This window comes from Cutaneotrichosporon oleaginosum, assembly GCF_008065305.1.
Source record: "Cutaneotrichosporon oleaginosum strain ATCC 20508 chromosome Unknown ATCC20508_contig03, whole genome shotgun sequence".
Taxonomy (NCBI): Eukaryota; Fungi; Basidiomycota; class Tremellomycetes; order Trichosporonales; family Trichosporonaceae; genus Cutaneotrichosporon; species Cutaneotrichosporon oleaginosum.
This window is the reverse complement of record NW_027072172.1, coordinates 1,280,403-1,299,586: the sequence shown is the minus strand read 5'-3', so window position 1 is coordinate 1,299,586 and position 19,184 is coordinate 1,280,403. Positions and strand designations below refer to the sequence as shown.

Below are 19,184 nucleotides of genomic sequence, written 5' to 3'. Positions count from 1 at the left end.
CAGGGTGACAGCCATGACATGACATGTGCACGGGATGAGCGGCATGAGCGGAATGTGCTGAGTGTTGGCCTGATTGGCATGAATTGCTTCGGATCCGCCGATCCTTGGTGCCCTCGCCAAGGTCAATTGCGGGTGGGAGTCATCAAGTCACGCCTAGTCGCTGAGCTCGCCGAGAGCGGTGCACGGAGGTGTTTGAGGTTTTGCTCACTGGGATATGGGACAGGGAAACCTTGCCAGGGCCTGACAAGTGTCCCCGACGTCCGGTCCGAGCGCGAATCCATTCAGTTTGGACATTTAATCCTGCCAACCTGGCTGTCAGATCCTGAACACCGAATATCCTGACGCATATGAAGTCACGGAATGAGGAGTAAAAGAGGGAGGGGGGGGGGGGGGAGAGTAGAGTAGTAGTGCATACTTTACCGGGCGGGCCTTGGGGACCTGGCGGCCTGATGGCGGACCTGGGAGACGGGGATGTCCGGGATGGCTCCGAGAGGACTGCGACCAGGTGTCGCACCAAAAAGTGCTGATTGGGTGGGACCGAGATATGAGTCGGGTTAGAGTGGGGGTAGCGACCCCTTGCTGGCTGTCCCGGATGCATCAGAGGTTACGAGCCCAGAAGCTCGGGACGTGACCGAGGAGCCGACGAGATCCGGCACTAGGTGAGATTTGTGAGAGGGTGTTTGGGCGTACGAGCTGGACACCAGGGGTGCGGTAAGGTCCGCTCTGAGGAGGGGGGCCGTAAGGCTGAGAGCAGAGGCAAGAGACCAGGGTGAAGGGATGCAGGGTTATGAATGATGACGAAAGTTGGCAAGGAGAGTTTGAGAGGGAGGAGAGGGAGGAAAGGGAGAGGAGGGTCAAAGGCAAGGTTTGATGAGATGAGCACAGTCCCGTAGAAAGAGCAGAGGGAGTAGTGACTGAGTGAAGTGCAGCAGAACGAGAAAAAGGAGAGAGGAGAAGAGAAGAGGAAGAGAAGAGAGTAGTGGAAGGGAAAAGATGGAAAAGGGCGAGAAAGGGAGGGAGAGGAGGGAGGAGGAGCCCATGTGCATTGAGAGTCGAGCCCGGAACATTTGATGAATTGACTTGAGACTCGACCGTTTCGCATGCGTTTGCTGGAATCCATGCCGGCACGCTCTTGTCTCGCTCGCTTTGCGTCAATTGTCATATGGTTTATCAGAACTCTCCCTCTCCCCTCTCTTGCCCCCTCATCAACACCACTGTCATCTCCGGCACACGACTACTGCACAGCACCAGCTCAACTGGTGCCCATCTGCTCACGCGCTCTACCCTAAATTTCATAATACACAACCAAACTCTTGTATCGTCTATACACGGTCATAGGCCGGTACGCCGGTACACTCGTAATCCATCGTCCATCAACGCCATCATCCATTCCTCCCCCCATCCCCTTCCAATCCCTCCCTTCTGACCACCACCCACCCACCCACTTCCTTCGTCATTCATTCAACTCATCCATCATCTCATTCAACACACTTCCCCATCTCTTCAAGCCTCAACAAATCCATCCTTGATCTCGTCTCTCTTTGGCTCTCTGCGCAACAATTCTCCTCTTGCATTGATTTCACTGCACAGCCCAAAGTTCGAACTGCCCTCCACCGAGCGGGGGAGCTGTCGCCCAAGCCTTCTCCAGACCCATCTTCGCATTCGGCAGCCTTGGACGCCTACACAAGACGCGCGTCAACTCTGTCCGTCTCTGCGTTACAAACGTGCAAGGTTCTACGTACTCGCGCTAGGCCACCAACTCGTTGGCACAAATCCCCTGCCGTCCTCCCACTCCAGGCACCTCCTCCATTCGCCGCCTCGATCGTCGCCCATTTGTTGTTCGGACAAGAACTTGTCCGTTATCCAGAAACTACAACAAACTTCTACAAGATAGCCGAGTGACCTAAAGCTGTGCACTCAAGCGTCGACTACACCGACGCGCGCACGACTACGTCTGGTCCAGCCCTCGCTCGCTTAACAGGTGTAGCTTCAGCGTGATCATGTAAACACGGCCTGGCGACATCATCCCACTTTAGCTTCCTCGCCCATCCTCCCGTTTTCCACCGACGATCCTCCCACCCAATATTGCTGGCTTGCTTGTGAATTCACGACCAGCGGATCATTACCCCTCCCCCACGCTCGCTTGTCGCCGGTTGTTACCTCGACGCCACCCTTTCAACGCCACTGCGACGCCCAAAGCGCCTAGCGGTCGCGACTGCGTGGATCTCTTTGTCTGCAGGGCATGTCAGGTCCACACATGACGCAAGAGAACGACCAGCGGTGGGCTTCGACTACTTCGCGGCCTTCGTCTCCACCTCCGCTTCGTGCATCAACATCTTCATCACCGCGATCCATGTCGGCCGGCGTCTCTCCACCATCACATCACCACTCACACCACTACTCCGGCCATGGGGATATCGGGCCTCAGGCTGGTCCGTCAAATCGACATACCGCTCCATCCTACGGCCCTCCCTCAGGAGAAGGTCCATCACACCCCACGGGACCCTCATCGTCGTCTACATCGGCGCAAGGAAGTTGGGATGAGGGCGAAACAAAGCCCAGCAAACCATCCAGCCGCATGCCCGAAAAGTCGATGATCTTGCGCCGCAGAGAGGCTAATCGTCTGGCAGCCCAGCGTTTCCGTAATCGCAAGAAGGGCTACCAGGACAGCCTCGAGGAGCGGGTACGTTCGCTCGAGCAAGAGCGTGACGATCTTATCGAGCGCTTGGAAACGGCAGAGGCGGCGGCAATGAGCCGCGATTCGCATACGGTGTGGCCCACACCTTCCGCAAAGCACCGCCGGTCAGGTACCGGAACTTCTGCAGCGTTCTTTAGTCGTAAAGGAGGAAGTGGCACTTTTCCACCTCCCTCTCCTGACGAAAGTCTGCGGCTGAGCGGCGTCGAGGCGGCCAACCGCCGTCTGCAGGACGAGAATAAGTGGCTGCAAGAGGATAACGCTCGCCTTCAGGAGATGCTTGACCGCTGGGTGGAGTGGGGCCGAGGCCAGCCTCGCTCCAGAAGCTACGACGCGCCTTACGATCCTCCGTACGACGACAGTCGCGTAAGTCACCCCCAATTCTATTGTTCTTTGGGCTTGCCTGGACTCATTAGTTGATTGCTAATCGACCAGTATCACCACCCTCATCCGCCACCTCCGCCGGCGTCGAATCATGGGCCCGTCCCGCCAACGTACGCTGGACGCACGTCGCACTCTGTTCCGCCCTACTCGCACGTTTCGCCGAACCCTCAACCATCACCGGTACACTCCCCACCGTCGTCGTACTCCCACCACCACCCGTACGGTCCACCTCCTCCTGGCCGACCAGCAATGGACCGGCAATCGAGTTCTGGGTCGCACGCGGGATCGTATACTCCTAGAGGGACTGGAACCGGCCTTACCTTGCCGCCATTGCGACTGGCTTCGCGCTCTCCTTCGGGGCAGGTCTACACATCCTCATCCGCCGGACGCCCACCTAGTCGTGACCTCGAGACCCTGCCTCCGGTCGCACCTCAGCGGGTTCATCCGTGGCCCGCCTCCCCCCGCCAGCAGCACCACGATGTGCGGAGGTAACGGCGGATGGGCCGGACCAACCCGTCCCGTAGATCTGTTTGTATGTGTCTCACGTTGTGGCGCGCCCATGATCGGCGCCTTAGTCATTGGGCACCACCCATGTTATTCACCCTGCGCTCCTGTGCAATTGAGAGATAGTGGCTGTCGAGTACGCCCAGTCTGAGGATTGAGGCGGTGTTATCCCCTTACAGACCGACACAGGTAGCCCGCAAGATGGCGTAAGCACCGGTCAGGTGTATTCGGTATTCCCCTGCCGCCACACCCAGGATCTGGTCTGGACTCGATGCCAACCCGTCACATCAACCCTAGAGACATGCAGATATCGGCGCACGTCACAGCGACGGCCGAGCCCAAATCCGAACACCGGAGGCGTGCAGCTGACCACGTTGGTGCCGGCGTGAAACGTTGGGGTAAAGCGATCTGACGACGAGCCACATTCCGCGCTCGCTCCCGTCAGCCGGCTCTTGTCGTATCCAGTGATCCAGTGACGGCCGCAGCTGTGAGATGGGGTCATGGGAATGTAACCCGTAACATGATTCCGTGCGTGCGGATCAACTCCTATTTTGGACAAAGCCACGTTCGATGTCACAGGGGCGTGGCGTTGAATTGTGGTGACTCATGACTGGCGATCGGCACACGCCCGCGCCCAGTTGCGAGTTGGCGGATTGGCGGTGAATGAACGGCGGCATGTGCCGTGAACGACACTATCCTCTCGGGCCGTGGTACCGCCACCTTCGGATGCAACCTCCACCGTGCCTCTTGGGGCGTGCACTTCGCGTGGTAAGGGAGATCACAGACATCTCCGTCTCAGCTGCCACGCGCACCTCGCGTGCGTGCGGAACTATTTACGTCATGATCTCGACCTGGACGTGTCTAACGTTGGAACCCAACATTCATCTCACACTCCCATTCCACTCTCCCACACACCTTACAATGACAAGGACACAGCACCAGCTGCATCCCACAAAGTCCTTTCCCGTCTACTGTCTTGACTGGACCGACGACTCGACGCTCCTGCTCGGCGGCGGCGGCGGCGCGACTAAGAGCGGCATTGGGAACAAGCTGGTGCGACGCGTCGCCACCTGTCGCTGACGCCAGAAACTCATCGATGTGTCGCGGGACGGGCGCCGCGTCAAGGACGTGTATGAGCTCGGCCTGAGTAGCGAGGAAGACGCGCCGATGACGCTGGCGCTGGACCGTGCTGTGAGCGTAGTCAGGGATAAGCTGACGACAGACTGCGCAGCTCGTCACCGGCATCAACGCGTCTCAGGCGACCATCGAGGGCGGCGCGAACGAGCAGTGCCGCGTATTTTCGTACAAAGATAACAAGTGTGTACAGGCGGTACCAGACCTGACCGCAGACTTTCCTTCATCCGGGCGCAGAACACCATCAATGCCAAGTGGTCGGATGACTATCCATATCAGGTGCGATGACAGATGGTTGACCGTGGCTGACGGCAGAAACTCACTGCCCTTTCCATTCCGCCCAATGAGGGTGCATCTGCGTCATTCGTCGCTACGGGCACAACGGACAATCAGGTTGCTGTGCTCACGTTCCCATCTCTCGAGGTCGTTTTACCCCCCTTCAGTGTCGACGGCGGAGACCTTGTCGACCTCGACTGGGGAGGGCCGCAGGGCGCATGGGTGAGTTCCCTCCGTCCATTCAAGCTCACCGCAGCTCGCCATCACGACGTCGTCGCAGCTGGCAATTTACGCTTTCTCGCAAGGGAAGCTTGAGCTAATGCAGACGATCCCGGCGCCCAAGGGCGAGGATGCGGTGCTGGCGTTCCGTGCTGCTCGCTTCGCGCTCAACTCGCCTGAGCGTCCGGCACTTCTTGCAGCATTAAATTCAGCCATGCCTCCTCGCCGCGATGTGCGGCGTAAGGCTCGCAAGGCGTACATCGCCAAGTTTGAGCCTTCGGCCGCAGAGATGGGGGAAGCGGAGAAGCAGGAGGTTTTGGACGAGAAGGCCGACAACTCGAATCCTTCCATCACATGGAAGTTTGCCAACAAGCGGGAGGTCGCCGGCAAGCCTATCACAGTACTCGATGTGAGTGCTGACGGGCGCCTCGTTTCCTTCGGCTGCTCCGACCTCTCGATCGGCATGCTCGATGCGCACACACTATCGCCGCTTCTCAAGATTCTGCACGCCCACTCGTTCCCGCCCACCGCATTGAAGTTCAACCCGTCTGCGACACTGCTCGTGTCAGCAAGCGCCGACAACACTATCCGCACGCTCGTCGTGCCTAAGAGCTTCGGCGCCAGTGGTGAGTTGGTAGAGACAATGTTCAACTCACACCAGTGCCTTCGACCCTCGTTATTCTCGTTCTCGCTTTGTTGGTGTTTGTATTGGCCATCCTTCTTCGGAAGTAGTAGCAATAGATCAGGATGTATACAAAAATCGTGGCCGTGAGAGTGGGGCAGCGTAATGTGACTGGTGGAGGTCTGGTGGAGGCGAAATGGCTTCCCCCCCAACTTCAGCAACACTCCATCGCACATTCTCCCACAATGGACCTCGCTGCGCAGGAGAACCACGCCCGCGCCGAGCGATGGGAGAAGGGCACCAAAATCGGCGAGGGCACGTACGCCAACGTGTACAAGGGTGCGTAGAGCTGACGGCGCGGCTGACGATAGCGACCGAGAAGGCGACAGGACGCAAGGGTAGGTGACCCGATGTCTGGGCTTCAATTGACAGCAGTGGCGATCAAGAAGATCAAAGTCGGGATGATGATGGACGGGCTGGACATGAGTGCGCTGCGCGAGGTCAAGTTCCTGCAGGAGTTGCACCACCCCAACATCATCGGCGTGCGTTTGTCCAGCGGCCACCGGCTGATTCTAGCTCCTCGATGTCTTCTCCGTCAAGCAGAACATCAATCTCGTCCTCGAGTTTCTTGATACTGATCTTGAAGCAGTGATCAGGGACAAGGCGCTCATCTTCCAGGTCGCGGACATCAAGGCGTGGATGGCCATGAGCTTGCGCGGTCTCGAGTACATCCACCGGCACGGGGTGCTACATCGCGTGAGCCGTCCGACGCCTACTACAAGGACCTCGCCTGACCCCAGGACCTAAAGCCTAACAACTTGCTGATTGCGAGCACGGGCGAGCTCAAGATTGCTGACTTTGGTCTTGCACGCGAATTTGGCGACGCTGCGTACAGGATGACCTCACAGGTCATTACAAGGTGAGTACGGCCTCAGAACACCACACTCACGCCAGGTGGTATCGCCCACCTGAGTTGCTCTGGGGCGCACGGCATTACGGCTCCACGGTAGATATCTGGTCCATGGGCACAATCATGGTCGAACTTGTCCTGCGCGTGCCCTTCCTCGCGGGCGAGACAGACATTGACCAGCTCAAGAAGACGTTTCATGCCATGGGCACGCCGAGCGAGCAGGACTGGCCGGTAGGTTGTTGGAAGCATTTTGTGCTGACCCCAGGGTCACACCAAGCTCCCAGACTACATCGCACCGGACCAGTTCTTCCCACAGAACCCGTGGTGGAACATGATCTCGTCCGTTGGCAAGGACGGGCAAGACCTCTGCCGCGAGATGCTTAAGTATGACCCACTCGCACGACCGAGTGCGAAGAAGAGCCTCAGCCACAAGTTCTTCACATCTGCACCACGGCCGACGCCGCCCATTCTCCTGCCCAAGCCCATGGCGGAGCTGCGCCCTCGCGAGATCAACCCGGGGGACTTCGGGCCTGGCCCCGCCGCCGACATTCCCAAGCGCAAAGTCGTGTCGCCGAACGGCGAGGGTGAGCTCAACGATCGCAGTATAGCCCGCCGCCTCTTTGCCTAGTGTTGTACAGTATGCATGATATATTATACACTGTTGCGCTCCCAGTATGCGCGCGCCCACCCTGGCGCCCCGGGCCCCGTCACAGCCCGTCCCACGGCCGCCGCGAGCCGCCCGCTCGCGTCCTCCTGCGCCCACACGCGCGCAGCGTCCAGCGCCAGCCGCTGCTCAGGGGCGGGTAGCGCCGTCCATGGCCCCGCCACGGCACCGCGGCTTGCGTGCTGGAGATGAAAGAATGGCCCAAGCTTGCAGGGGATACCTGCGACGGCGTCGGAGCTGACGAGCGAATACGGCGCCTCGAAGGAGCGTCGTGCAGGGCTGAGCTCTAGGAGGAACTGGAGGAGCGCGCGCGTCGCGGCCGTGTCCCTCGTGCCGAGCTCCCACAGCGTGCGTGGCGCCGTGCCGATCCACTGCGCAACGAGGCCACGCGCAGGGGAGGAGAGAGGCACGAAGAGGGGTTCTGTTGCGAACGCGTCCTCGTGCACGCGCACCACACGCATAAGGAGAGCGTCAGATGCGCGCCGCTTGGCCCCGCTTCCCGGCTGCCTGAGTGCGGCAGCGCAAAGTGCCTCGAGCATGTCCGTGTCGGGGCGGAGGAGAAGCTCCCACACAACGGGGAGCAGGGTCGCATATACCTGCGGCTGGAGGGCAGCGAGGGCGTCCGCGGGTGCGAGGGCGTCGGCCGCCCACTCTGCCGCGGCAGCCAACGCGGCGGCATTTGCCTTGTTGCCGCCGCGCATGTCAGCCCACGCGGCCTCGATAGCGCGCACCCGCGCGCGCCACCCACCCTTCTTCTGCACGAGCGGCGGCGCGGGCGGCGCGAGCAGCGCCGCGAGACGCGCATACTCGAGCGAGAGGGAGACGTGTGTGTCGCTCCCTGAGAAGGGAAAGTATCCCGCCATGCGCTTGAGGAACTCTGCCGCGCGTGTGCGCGTCGGCGCCGCGTCTAGCGGCGCGAAGTCGCCCAGCAGCGCCGTGGCGAAGAGACGCACTAGTGTTGCGGTCTCGGCACACAGCGAGAGCGCTGTCTCGTCGGGAGATGAGACGAAGGCCGCGGGTGCGGACTCCATGAATGTCGAGAGGAGGAGGGCGTGCAGTGCTGCGTATGTCGCTTCGAGCTCGGCGGCGGCGCCGTCCCCGCCCTCAGCGGCCGCAGGCTGCGTCCACTCCAGCGCCCACGAGTACGTCCCGAGCGTCCAGTCGTCCTTCACCAGGTCGGAGAGACTCCAGGTCCCTGCCGTCTTCTTATCCTCCTCTCGCTCATGGTGCAGGGCGCGCTCCACGAAACTGCGTATTGTGCGCAGAATCACGAGCTTCCCCTTTCCGTCAAGACGATATCCTGCGCTCGCTTTTTCTTCCCCAAGGCCCGCAGCCAAACGCAGACCGTCGAAGATACCTGCACTCCCCACGAGCGAGCTGGTAGATGGTGGCTTCGCGGGCCATGCCCCGACGATGTCTGCGTCCGACTCCAGCAAAAGAAGCACGAGGCGGCACGTGTCAAGACGGATGGCGGGGAAGATGTGACTTAATCCGCTTGAGATCTGGAGTGTGAGGGTCGGGAGGTATGCGCTGAGCGCGAGAGATGGGAGGCGCGGGAGATACCACCCCACAAAATCATGCAGCGTCCGCCGGACTGACTGCTCCTCGTCCGAGATGAGGCTCCCAATCCCCCGAATTACCTTGGCCACCTCGCCGTGCCGCGATCCAAGGGACATACCGAGTGTCACGCCCGCCGAGAGCACATCGCGCAGGTGTCCGATGGCCTCGCGGCGAACATGTCCGTTCGGGTGGCGCGTCTGCACAAGGATGTCGTCCAGGCTCAGCCCGGCAGCAGTGCGGGGAATCGAAGATGGCGGGGCATCTAAGGATGCGGGAGCAGCGTCTGCTGCAAGCGAGCGCTGTAGAGCCTTCTGCGAAGGAAGGGCGACAGAGCGCGCCTTGAAGCTCGTGTCGGTCGCATTCGTCGCAGCTTTCTTGCCCTTGCCAAGCTTGAGCTTGGCTTTCTGCTATCAGCGGTGGCGGCAATGTCGGCCAACCTTGAAGTCTGCCTCCTTCTCCTTCTTCTTTTTTGTTGCTTTCGGCATGTCGGCAGGAGTGGGTTGTTGTGATCCTGCACCGGTGGCCACTGAACTGTGAACTCCTGTGGCCAAAATATCTTGAGTGTGGAGGTCGATCGAAGTGGAGGTATCGGGGGAAATAGGCGCCCGGACGCGTATTATTAATTCATACACAGGGTGGCGCAACGCACGCCTAAAACTGGAAGCCGGGGGCCGTGGAGGGCGACCGAGGCGGGGCACGCGTAGCTTCATCGCCATCCCTTTGCTCGACAACATCATCCACCTCTGGCCACCATGGGGCTCTTCAAGCGCAAGAACAAGGACGTGGTCGAGGAACCGCCCAAGGACAAAGTCAAATGGAGCAAGCGGCCCGCGAGTGCGTGCGCCCGCAGATACGGCTGACCCAGACACGGCGTTCAAGCAGCAGCGCCTCAAGGCGTGGCAGCCGATCCTGACGCCGAAGGCGGTTTTGCCAACGCTCTTTATCATCGGACTTATCTTCGCGCCCATTGGCGCGCTCATCATCTGGGGTAGTGGCAAGGTCACGAACTTCACGCTCGACTACACTGAGTGCGACGCGCAGCCAGGGGATGGGAGCTGGGCAGAAATGCCCAAGAGCAAGTGGGACTGTGAGTCGGCATTGAGAGGTGCGCGCCTGGCGGGCGCGCGCTGCTCAAGAAGAAGGAAGGAGAGGGCGAGAAGGGGCTGGACGGAGGCGTTGATGCGCGAGCCAGGAGGAGAGACAGAACGCGCATCTCTTGCCAGACACCACGCACATGCTCACACCCAGACGAGCTCAAGACCGGCTCGCCCGTGAGCAAGAGCAGCATCAACGCGCCAAAATGGGCATTTACTAGTAACCCCTCTGGGCCAGTAGGGGAGCGATCGCAGTGCCGCATTCAGTTCGATGTGCCGTATGATCTCGGTGAGCCACCTTCGCCTCGGAGACTTCTGACACCAGGCCCAGGCGTCTTCATGTACTACAAGCTCACGAACTACTACCAGAACCACCGCCGCTATGTGAACAGCTTCGACTCGGACCAGCTCCTCGGCAAGCGGCGCGACGTAAGCGGCATCGATGGCGGCAACTGCAAGCCCATCACCAGCGAAGGCGGCAAGGCATATTACCCCTGCGGGCTGATCGCCAATTCATTCTTTAACGACACGTACGGGACCAACCTCGTTCTTCTGAACGCGCCGAGTACGTCCGTGGGCGGTGATAAGCAGCAGGGTTCGCGCAGAAGAGCTCACACCAGACGGGGAGCAGAACGCGACCTACTCCTTCACCGAGAAGAACATTGCATGGCATGGTATTGCTAAGCAGTACGTCGCAAGGCCGTATGTTCCCAACGACGACCCGACCCAGCTTCTCCCCCCGCCCAACTGGGCTGAACGCTACCCCAACGGCTACCAGACGCTCGAGGACATCCCGAACTTGGAGGAGAACGAGCACTTCCACATCTGGATGCGCGTGGCTGCGCTGCCAACCTTCCGCAAGCTGTGGATGCGCAACGACAACGACATCATGGTCGCCGGCACATACGAGATTGTCATTAACATGAACTACCCCGTCAAGCAGTTCAGCGGGACCAAGAGCGTGGTCATCTCCACCGTCAGCTGGATTGGTGGCAAGCAGCCCTTCCTGGGCTGGGCCTATGTTGCTGCCGCGATCCTCTGCGTTGTCCTCGCCCTCGCCGGCCTCGTTCGCCACCTCATCAAGCCCCGCAAGCTCGGCGACATGAGCCTCCTGTCCTGGAACCAGCCGACGCAGCGGTAGATGTAGCTCCACGCGGCTGGATGTCGCGATCGATAGAGAGATGTAGGTTAGGTTTGTCTCGCGAGCCACCGGCGCAGTGTACACCATAGTCTAGAACCAGAATGACACGCTCCAGCACGGTCCCTTCCCCTCGCCCCGCATAGCATGCCACCAACTGGGCGGGAGGACGAGGAGATCCCCGGGTCCGAGCACCGCCTCCATTGCGCGGGGATATACGTGCTTGAAGAAGACTGGATACGCTGCCTCCAGCTCTGTGAACGCAGTGTCGTGAGCGGGGCGGAGGAGGGGCACGCGCGACGTGTTGCCCATGTACTCCTCCGCGAGGGAGGCCGTCTCTGCGTCCGTAGCGGTGCCAGCATATGCGTACATATGCTGCGATGCATCGGGCGGCGCAAGCCACACCCGCTTGTATCCCAGCACCTGCGCGTAGCAATTGTAGTACGGATCCTGGGGTGAGCTCGTCCAGCCGGCACTCACAGTGTGGGCGGGGGACACGACTTCGTGCCCGCCCGGCCCAATCCAGGCGTTTACGAGCACTTCCGGCGGGGGGCTGTACTCTTCCGGCGTCTCCGCCCACACACAATCTGGCGTCGCCATGTCGGCCTCGAGCGCGGGGAACTGGCGAAACAGCGATGTCTGCGCAAGATACTGCGGCGCGTCGTCCGCGTCCTGCTCTCGCGCGTCTGTGGCGGGGACATCCCACCCCACCCGCTGCAGAAAGCCCTCCCACCCCACCAGGCGCTGCGTCCATCCGCTGTCGTCGTATGCGTGCCCGCACTCGACGGGGACTATGCGTCCGCGGCCCGTCCTAGAGAGGAGGTATTCTGCGGAACCCCAGCGGCGGAGGGCGGGCCACGGGGGATGGTGCTCGCCGGAGGAGAGGTGGGCACGGAGAATGAAGGGCGCCGCGGAGAGCGGCGGGGGCATGCCGGGCGTTGGGATGGGGGAGGGGGCGAAGAGGGGCTTGAAAGCCAGAGGGGAAGGGGGCGAGGAGCAAGGGGCCAGGGAGAGGGATGATGAGCGCCGCCGCTTCGCACCTCTTGGTGGGGGTTGGAGCGCGGTGATGAGCTCGTGAGCCCACTCCAACCTTCGCGGACCCACGGCGCCCGCGACGATGATCGCGCGGTCCAATGTGTCCACCATGTGCTTCCAGTCCGGCCCATCTCCTCCGTGCAGGAACAGCACGGCAATCAGCATCGACGCGTCGGTGTAACCGCGCAGAGTGGACCCCGAGACGAGGTGAAAGGGTGTGTGCGCAACACGCTGGCGCGCAAGCGTGAGGAGCGCGCGGAGGCGAATGCGCAGAGTCTCACCGAGGTCTGCGGGTGCAGGGGAGGCGAGGGAGGCGAGGGACCTGAGATCGCGCACGACACTGGCGAAGACGTCCTGCTCCTCGAGGTCGCCTGCGTCAGCTGTATTGTGCGAGAGCGTACCTCCTTCAGTCTCAAGCTCCGCCGCCATCGTCTCGAGGATGCCCTTGACGAGTGCGGCCACATGTGCCGACAAAGGCATTGTATTTGTGATGAATGAAAATCACCGACGATCTCGGCCAACTTTTGTTGACAACTCGAATGTGACGTCAACCCAAACAGACCCCGCAAGCTACAGCAAGCACTGCATGCACTGTCCAACATCTATTCGAGTCTATCCTACAAAAAGGCGGATAATAAGATACAGCGTTGCGCAGGCGAAACGGAAGGCGGCCATGCCAGCCACGAAAACGAGGATGACGAGCATATACACCGACTGCTTGTTTCCGCCCTGCGTGAACGCGCCCGACGGGTCACCCGAGAGGATGAGGCCGGCCAGCAGCGCGTTTGTAAGCGACCAGAAGAGGAGGAGGTTGGTGCGGAAGTTGGCGTAGGTGTCCTTCTGCTTCTGCTCCTTGGCCTCGGGCTTGTGCGGCACCTCTTCGGCGTCCACGCGCGCTCTCTTGATCCGGATGTTGTCGAGCGCGTCCTGGTAGGCTGAGTCGATGTCATTTTGGGCTGACACGAGGTGCACCTCGACATCCTTGCCCACTCCCTTGACGGCGCCGAGATCCGACTCGACTGTATCGCTGCCCTTCGTGCCCCACGACAAGTCGTGCAGGTTCGAAAAGGCGTAGATGTTGAGCACATTGACGTACGCTTATGTCAGCCGCGTCGAGGGAGTCACTTACTGGGCTGGAAGAGCATGTACTGCAGGAAGCAGGTGAACATGTGCCACGGGTCCAGGGCAAGAATACTGGACGCAATAAAGACACCGTACGTTGCGAGCAGCGACACGATCATGCGCTGGAAGATGGGAGAGTCCATCTGCCGCACCGCCTCGACGATGCACAGCACACCGCAAATCAACATGCTGCAAGGTTAGCGACGACGAGGTGACAACGCACTAGAACGTAAGGATAGCGAAGATGTAGATCGCAGCCTTGTACTTGAGCGGCGCGCCCTGCGGGCGGTTGCCCATGCCGAAGATGAAGCATGCGATTACCGTGCCGAGATAAATGTACTGCAGAATCGTGTTGAGAACATGGATGCCCTTAATATTGAACTCGGGACCGTTGAGCGCGTTGGTAAGGATGACGAAGAAGATGTAGAAGTTCGCAAGCGAGAACCAGCCGAAGACCAGATTGAGACCGTTGTAAATCCACTCGAGCATGAACATGCTCTTGCGGATGAACGTGTGATCGGAACGCCACACCTGGCGGAAGTGGATAAGGGCGTAGACGGCCGCGAAGAACGAGCCGTTGAGCCAGCGACGACGCTGGCCGATGAACTCCGGAATCGTGTCGGGGCAGTCCGTCTCGCCGACAGCCGACTTGACATACTTGAGGACCCAGTTGTGATGGGGCTTCGCACTGGAGGTTAGATTTGACCCAATCGAGATCAGCCGATCACTTACACAATCTCAAAGCAGAGCACACGGTCTTCGGCGAGGTACATGTTCCCGGTGAACGAGGACGCATTCCCACTGTGGATGCTCTCGCCCGCAAAGTACGAGGCCAGCGGACCACGGCCGAACTCATCGTTCTGCAGCGCTATGTACTGCGCGAATCAGCACATCTCCGGGCTTGTAGACTTACGCGGTAGGCAGAGAATGCACCCGGGAGCACGGCACAGTAGCCGAAAAGACTCTCCATTGGCTTGTCGAGGATGTTGGACATCTTGTACTCGAAGCACTGGGCGGCGACAAGCGGGTTGAGCAGACCCAGCCAGCTCCGTCCCTTGAATGTGGCAATCTCTCCACACGCGCCGCCAACGTTAGAGTGGCGGTCGAAAGACTTCCAGAGGTGGTAGAGCGACTTGGGGCCGGGCATGGTGCCAACGTCAAGCAAAATGCAGACGTTGGGCTGGAGCAGCGGGCCGAACGCGTTGAAGAACCAGCGGTGTGAGTTGATCTTTTTGGCCTGCTGTGAGCTCTGCCATGCGACGTGTGCCTCACGTTCTTTTCCTTCATGCAGAAGATGATCTGGCAAGGAACAATTCCCTTGTCCGGGTACTTGAAGTGCAGATCGGGGTCGAGCGCGAAGCTGGTTGTGTACTCAAACACGTGCGCCGTAACAGGCTTCTCCTTGACGCGGTTGGTCATGGCACCTGATGTCAGCTGTCGAAGTGGTTCACTAAGCCTCACCCTCCTGGTAAACGCCGAGAGCAGCGAGGCAGTCGAGAACGCGAGGATTGACATTCTTGCGGCCGTCGGCGACGATGCACACCACGATCTTCTTCCAGCCATTAGGGCCCCAAACGCGAGAGTTCTGGCGTCCGCACATATGCGCAATGTTCTTCATGACGCCGTACAGTGTGCGGCAGAACAGGTTGGCATCCTCGTTGTACATTGTGATGACAACGAAGAGCTCAGTCGCGCGCGGCGGGTTGAACATGTTCTGACGCAGACGGGCTCCCGAAACGGCAAACCCATCGGGGTCAGTGGTCACGGCAGTGTACCTGCTGTCAGTCCGGTGAAGGTGATCAAAACTCACCGTGTCGTCTTCTGCTCTTCAACGCCCTTGACAGGCAGGAACTGGGCGAGACGAGTCGGAATCGGCATCTCAACGGAGAGCATGTCCGACTCGTCGAGGGTCACGAGCTTCTTGACACGCTTACGGATGGCGTTGTGAGTGCGCCGGCCCACTCTGCCCTCTGGGGCAGGACCGAAGTGCTGCGTCGCGTCCGGATCTTCCTGGCCTTCAACGAGAGGAACCGGCTCGAAGCCGTCCAATGGGGCCTTGTAAATCGAGGAGCGGTCGCTGACAGGCGGCAACCGCCCCATACCGTGAAGTGAGAGGTCACCGTTGGCATCAGGAGCCTCGCCAGTGGTCATGTAAGAGAGACGTGAGGCGGGAGCTGGGGTGTGGGGTGCGGTGTGGTTGCCGTAAAGGAGATCATCCCGGTCATTGTCCGACAGCAGCGCCTTTTCGACGTCGGTGCCATTTCCAAAGTTGTACCGCACGGAGTCATCAAAGCCGGGAGACGGAGACCGGGATGGTTCGCGGCGGTACCGACTGTCCTGGGCAAGACGAATAGTGTGCGACTGGGTGAAACCCACACTAAGGTCCGGGTGATTGGGGTCCTGTGGTGGGAGGTACGATGGGGCGGGCTGGGGTACGGCCTGAGATGTGAAGCTCACGGGCGTAATAGGGGGCAGAACGGGAGGTGTTTCCCCGCGAGCTCTGGCGAGAGCCGCCTCAAAGTGTGGAAGTGCAGATGAGGCGCGGGATATCTGCGTCGGGGCGATCGTGGAGGGTGCCATGGTCGACGGCGCCGAGGGGTAAGGTGCGTATGAAGGCGGGGTAGCGGAGTAAGGCGAAGGGGGAACGGGACTGCGAGGGGGTGGGAGGGGGGACAGTGACCGGCGTGTCTCGGACGGGGACATGAAGCTGTTGGGCGAGCGGGGTGGGTCGTAAGGCGGCGCAGGCGAGGGGTCGCGCGACGTATAGACGCCGAGGTGATTGCGCCGCGGGTGCATGGTACTTTGAGATGTTTTGACGACTTAAAGGCGATGGGGAGATGGTGTCCAAGAATGATGAGTTATGAAGAAAGAAGGGACAGGAGATGAGAATGTCATGTCCCGGGTCATGTCGTCGGCAATGTTTGTTGTGGCTGAGGGACTGAATGTAATCACGTGATTTGAAATGAGAAGTGTTTGGGCCAAGAAGTCAGGCGCGTTATGACGCAGCTAACCGGGTGACATCTCACCGGGAAAAGTGAGGCGGTGATTGGGCCGTGCAGCCATTCCTCGACGTCAACAAATCCATCTCATTCCCACGTATCAACGCCTGTGTTGTGCGGCTGCAAGCTCACAAAGAGCGATTGCCTTGATGTACGCTGTGAGATGTGATGAAGAGTATGATGCGGAAAAGAGCCATCAGCCAGTGAAACAGGCTGTGAAGATCTAATAAGGCATAGAAGACAATGTCTAGCTAGCTAGCTAGCCAGTTGACTGTCGCCCAACCGCGGAATTGCGGGTAGCGCGGTAGAGAGGTCTGTGCGAGCGTGCGAGATTGTCGGTTGATGTTGCCTCTTCCGTCTCTGGATCTGTGAACGATCTGCGCGATCTGCGCCTTCCCTCTCCTTCCTACCTCCTTGCGCACGGTTCAACTCGGTCCAGTCACCCCTCCTCACAACCTCACAACGCTCCTCACCACTTGTCATCAATTCATCCTTCCTCACTGCTACTCTCACCTTTCCGCATCACTGACAAGCTGGCAGGCAGCGACAACCAGCAGTAGGCAACACGCAATGTCGCTCCCCATTCCATCGCGTGAGGCCCAGGTGCGTAGCCTTGCGGTATCCGCACAGCACTTGCTCACTGCCAACAGGCCAGCATGGTCACTCCCTATCAGGAGTGGTCTCCAGGTAAAATCACAATCCCCATGCCCCCGAAGGACATCGAGCACACCGAGAGCAACGTTCGCAATGGGCTCGACGGATGGGACCGCGATGTTGTCGAGTACGGTCGCGACAGCTACGGTAACCCCTTCATCGACCTCGGCGTGGACCACACTACTGCGCACGCCGAAGAGCAGAAGCGTGCGCGTAGAGCACGCAAGCAGGTCGCCAACCACAAACTCACACAGTTGAGCCTCGAGGACGCGTTGAAAATCGGCACTGAGGATGGCGAGTGGACTGAGGACAGCACCTGCAGCGTCAATACGGATATGTGAGGGAAGACTGCTTCAGAACTGACACCAGCTCGAGGCCACCCTTTCAGCGACGTAGAGGAATGACACGTTCGCGCTGATCAAAGTTCACGAAGCGAGCCTCAGTTTTTTCCACACGCGCACAAGCCTTTGGAATAACATGCGTATGCGGAGCCAGTGGCACAAGGTACAACAGTTTAAGGTGGTTGGCTTACATGCAGATGCGCAACGCACTCGGCATTGTGACTCACCTGCCTGGGCTGCATTGGCCTGGTTCTGGCGACACCCCTCAATGGTACTCAATGACTCATGCGGCTTGCAGTTCCGCCACCAAGCGCCAGAAGGAAGGGTACAAGAATTGGGAGATTGGGGAGATCTGCCCCCTACTTCATAGCCCGGAGCGCGCCGTGCGGGAGTTCCTAACCATCTTGCGCCAAGAGGGTGACTCCATTTGGTGAGCTGCGCCGCTTGTCTGGTCTGACTTGCTGGAACCCGTCGACCGCGATTCGCACTGCCGGTGAGTGATGTGAAGAGAGCATTTCGCTCCTTCCTCTACTTAACTCACGCGCTAGAGATCTTCGCAGCTTTAATGGGCTATCTAAGCTACTACGAGGTTCTCTCGGACGATCACATCGCTCCCAGCTTTGAGCGCGCCGTGAAGCTCGCCAAATCCGGCCCTCGCCTTCTGCGTGAAGCGTTCAGATTAGAGGAGGAGCTTCTAACAGGCTTCAACCGCGCGTGTTGGGAGCTTACAGGCAGCTCGGATCTAGTCAGCAATCATAGCTTCTCGATCCTGTCATCCGACTCCATGGAGGGAGAGCCATCCGTACCCGAGGAGGACAGGCCATCGGAGCCCAACGAGGACAAGCCACTGAAGTTCAAGGTTGGGAAGCCATCTGAATTTCCAGATGAGAAGCCGTCTGAACCCACGGAGGGAAGTACACCCGAACCCGCAGCGGAAGTTTCATCCGGGTCTCCTGAGCAGCACGCTGAGAAATGGTCCAGCGGATGGTTTACTGGCTGTTTTGGTTCGTTGAGTATTACAGATGGTTCCTCTAACCAGCAGAACCCCCGATGCAGCCCAGCATCACCTCCGAGCAGGCTGCGCGGATGCTGGGACCTCTGGTCGCTCCGCACCCGGTCGATTCGGTCCTCCTCATGAGCCCCATCACCTACAGCTGCCGCGTTGTTACCGCTGTTTACCCACCAGAACGGCAGGAGGGCCCAGCTTTCCAGTCCAGCTTCTACCGCTTGCGCACTTCTCCTGCTCCGTGGACGGAGGACGAAATGCTCCACGAGAGAGGCCCCGCTCGAGGCTCCGAGACCGATGCCAGTGGTGGCAAGGCCTATGGCGAAGATGTCGAGATTGTCGCGCGTCCGTCCGTTGGGGGAGAGAAGGCTACCCTTACCGAGCCGGCCGAGCTCGACATCTGGGTCGATGGTGTGGCTCTCGGTCTTGACAGTAATGTCCACTGGCTCGTTGGTATGGGTATCCGCGCCCACTGGGCCCAGATTGGGGTCGAGAACCAGCACGTCTGGTGGATCGCCCATGTGAAGGATTGTGAGTGATTGCATGATTGAGCAACTCGTCTGACTCCAGATGTGCTCCCCAGCAGTTGGCGGACGCCGGCCGCTGAGCAAGATGCGACGACCAGGGACCCTCCGCTTCCCTACAACCTGCCGCAATACCTCAAAGGCGTCGCGGACGGGAAGGATGCGAATGTTAGCACTCCGGATGCGGGGTCTAGCATGGCGCAAGAGGACGACGCTGCATGAACCACCTTCTCAGCCAGTCACTTTCCAGTATTTACGGGGGCTGGCAATGTCAACGGCATTACATGTCAGAGATTTTTCAGC

The 19,184-nt window shown here is 59.8% G+C and overlaps 7 protein-coding genes across 7 annotated transcripts; 5 read left to right on the top strand and 2 right to left on the bottom strand.

Annotated features, from left to right (window-relative positions):
* Positions 1-2,578: 2,578 nt before the first annotated feature.
* COLE_03709 (uncharacterized protein) lies at positions 2,579-3,571 on the top strand (the record flags this gene model as incomplete). Its single annotated transcript, XM_018425151.1, has 2 exons — positions 2,579-3,061; positions 3,131-3,571. 2 exons carry the CDS (start codon positions 2,579-2,581, stop codon positions 3,569-3,571), a joined length of 924 nt encoding a protein of 307 aa, XP_018281585.1.
* A 933-nt stretch (positions 3,572-4,504) lies between these two features.
* COLE_03708 (uncharacterized protein) lies at positions 4,505-5,944 on the top strand (the record flags this gene model as incomplete). Its single annotated transcript, XM_018422182.2, has 7 exons — positions 4,505-4,636; positions 4,670-4,774; positions 4,806-4,900; positions 4,933-4,996; positions 5,033-5,215; positions 5,250-5,838; positions 5,874-5,944. The coding sequence occupies 7 exons, from the start codon at positions 4,505-4,507 to the stop codon at positions 5,942-5,944; spliced, it is 1,239 nt and encodes a 412-aa protein (XP_018281584.1).
* A 135-nt stretch (positions 5,945-6,079) lies between these two features.
* Positions 6,080-7,372, top strand: COLE_03707 (uncharacterized protein; the record flags this gene model as incomplete). Its single annotated transcript, XM_018426402.2, has 7 exons — positions 6,080-6,173; positions 6,206-6,232; positions 6,270-6,376; positions 6,411-6,590; positions 6,635-6,753; positions 6,789-6,975; positions 7,010-7,372. The coding sequence occupies 7 exons, from the start codon at positions 6,080-6,082 to the stop codon at positions 7,370-7,372; spliced, it is 1,077 nt and encodes a 358-aa protein (XP_018281583.1).
* A 2,021-nt stretch (positions 7,373-9,393) lies between these two features.
* On the top strand, positions 9,394-11,203 carry COLE_03706 (uncharacterized protein; the record flags this gene model as incomplete). Its single annotated transcript, XM_018424931.1, has 5 exons — positions 9,394-9,473; positions 9,748-10,055; positions 10,217-10,351; positions 10,388-10,627; positions 10,683-11,203. 5 exons carry the CDS (start codon positions 9,394-9,396, stop codon positions 11,201-11,203), a joined length of 1,284 nt encoding a protein of 427 aa, XP_018281582.1.
* A 90-nt stretch (positions 11,204-11,293) lies between these two features.
* Positions 11,294-12,715, bottom strand: COLE_03705 (uncharacterized protein; the record flags this gene model as incomplete). Its single annotated transcript, XM_018426401.1, has 2 exons — positions 11,294-11,650; positions 11,681-12,715. The coding sequence occupies 2 exons, from the start codon at positions 12,713-12,715 to the stop codon at positions 11,294-11,296; spliced, it is 1,392 nt and encodes a 463-aa protein (XP_018281581.1).
* A 132-nt stretch (positions 12,716-12,847) lies between these two features.
* On the bottom strand, positions 12,848-16,153 carry COLE_03704 (uncharacterized protein; the record flags this gene model as incomplete). The annotated part of the gene is made up of 8 exons (XM_018422181.2): positions 12,848-13,332; positions 13,365-13,546; positions 13,581-14,045; positions 14,090-14,232; positions 14,271-14,594; positions 14,630-14,781; positions 14,819-15,132; positions 15,168-16,153. 8 exons carry the CDS (start codon positions 16,151-16,153, stop codon positions 12,848-12,850), a joined length of 3,051 nt encoding a protein of 1,016 aa, XP_018281580.1.
* A 773-nt stretch (positions 16,154-16,926) lies between these two features.
* COLE_03703 (uncharacterized protein) lies at positions 16,927-19,103 on the top strand (the record flags this gene model as incomplete). Its single annotated transcript, XM_018422180.2, has 9 exons — positions 16,927-16,959; positions 17,007-17,347; positions 17,380-17,402; positions 17,435-17,514; positions 17,549-17,781; positions 17,816-17,844; positions 17,900-18,355; positions 18,394-18,888; positions 18,928-19,103. 9 exons carry the CDS (start codon positions 16,927-16,929, stop codon positions 19,101-19,103), a joined length of 1,866 nt encoding a protein of 621 aa, XP_018281579.1.
* Between the last annotated feature and the right edge of the window lie 81 nt (positions 19,104-19,184).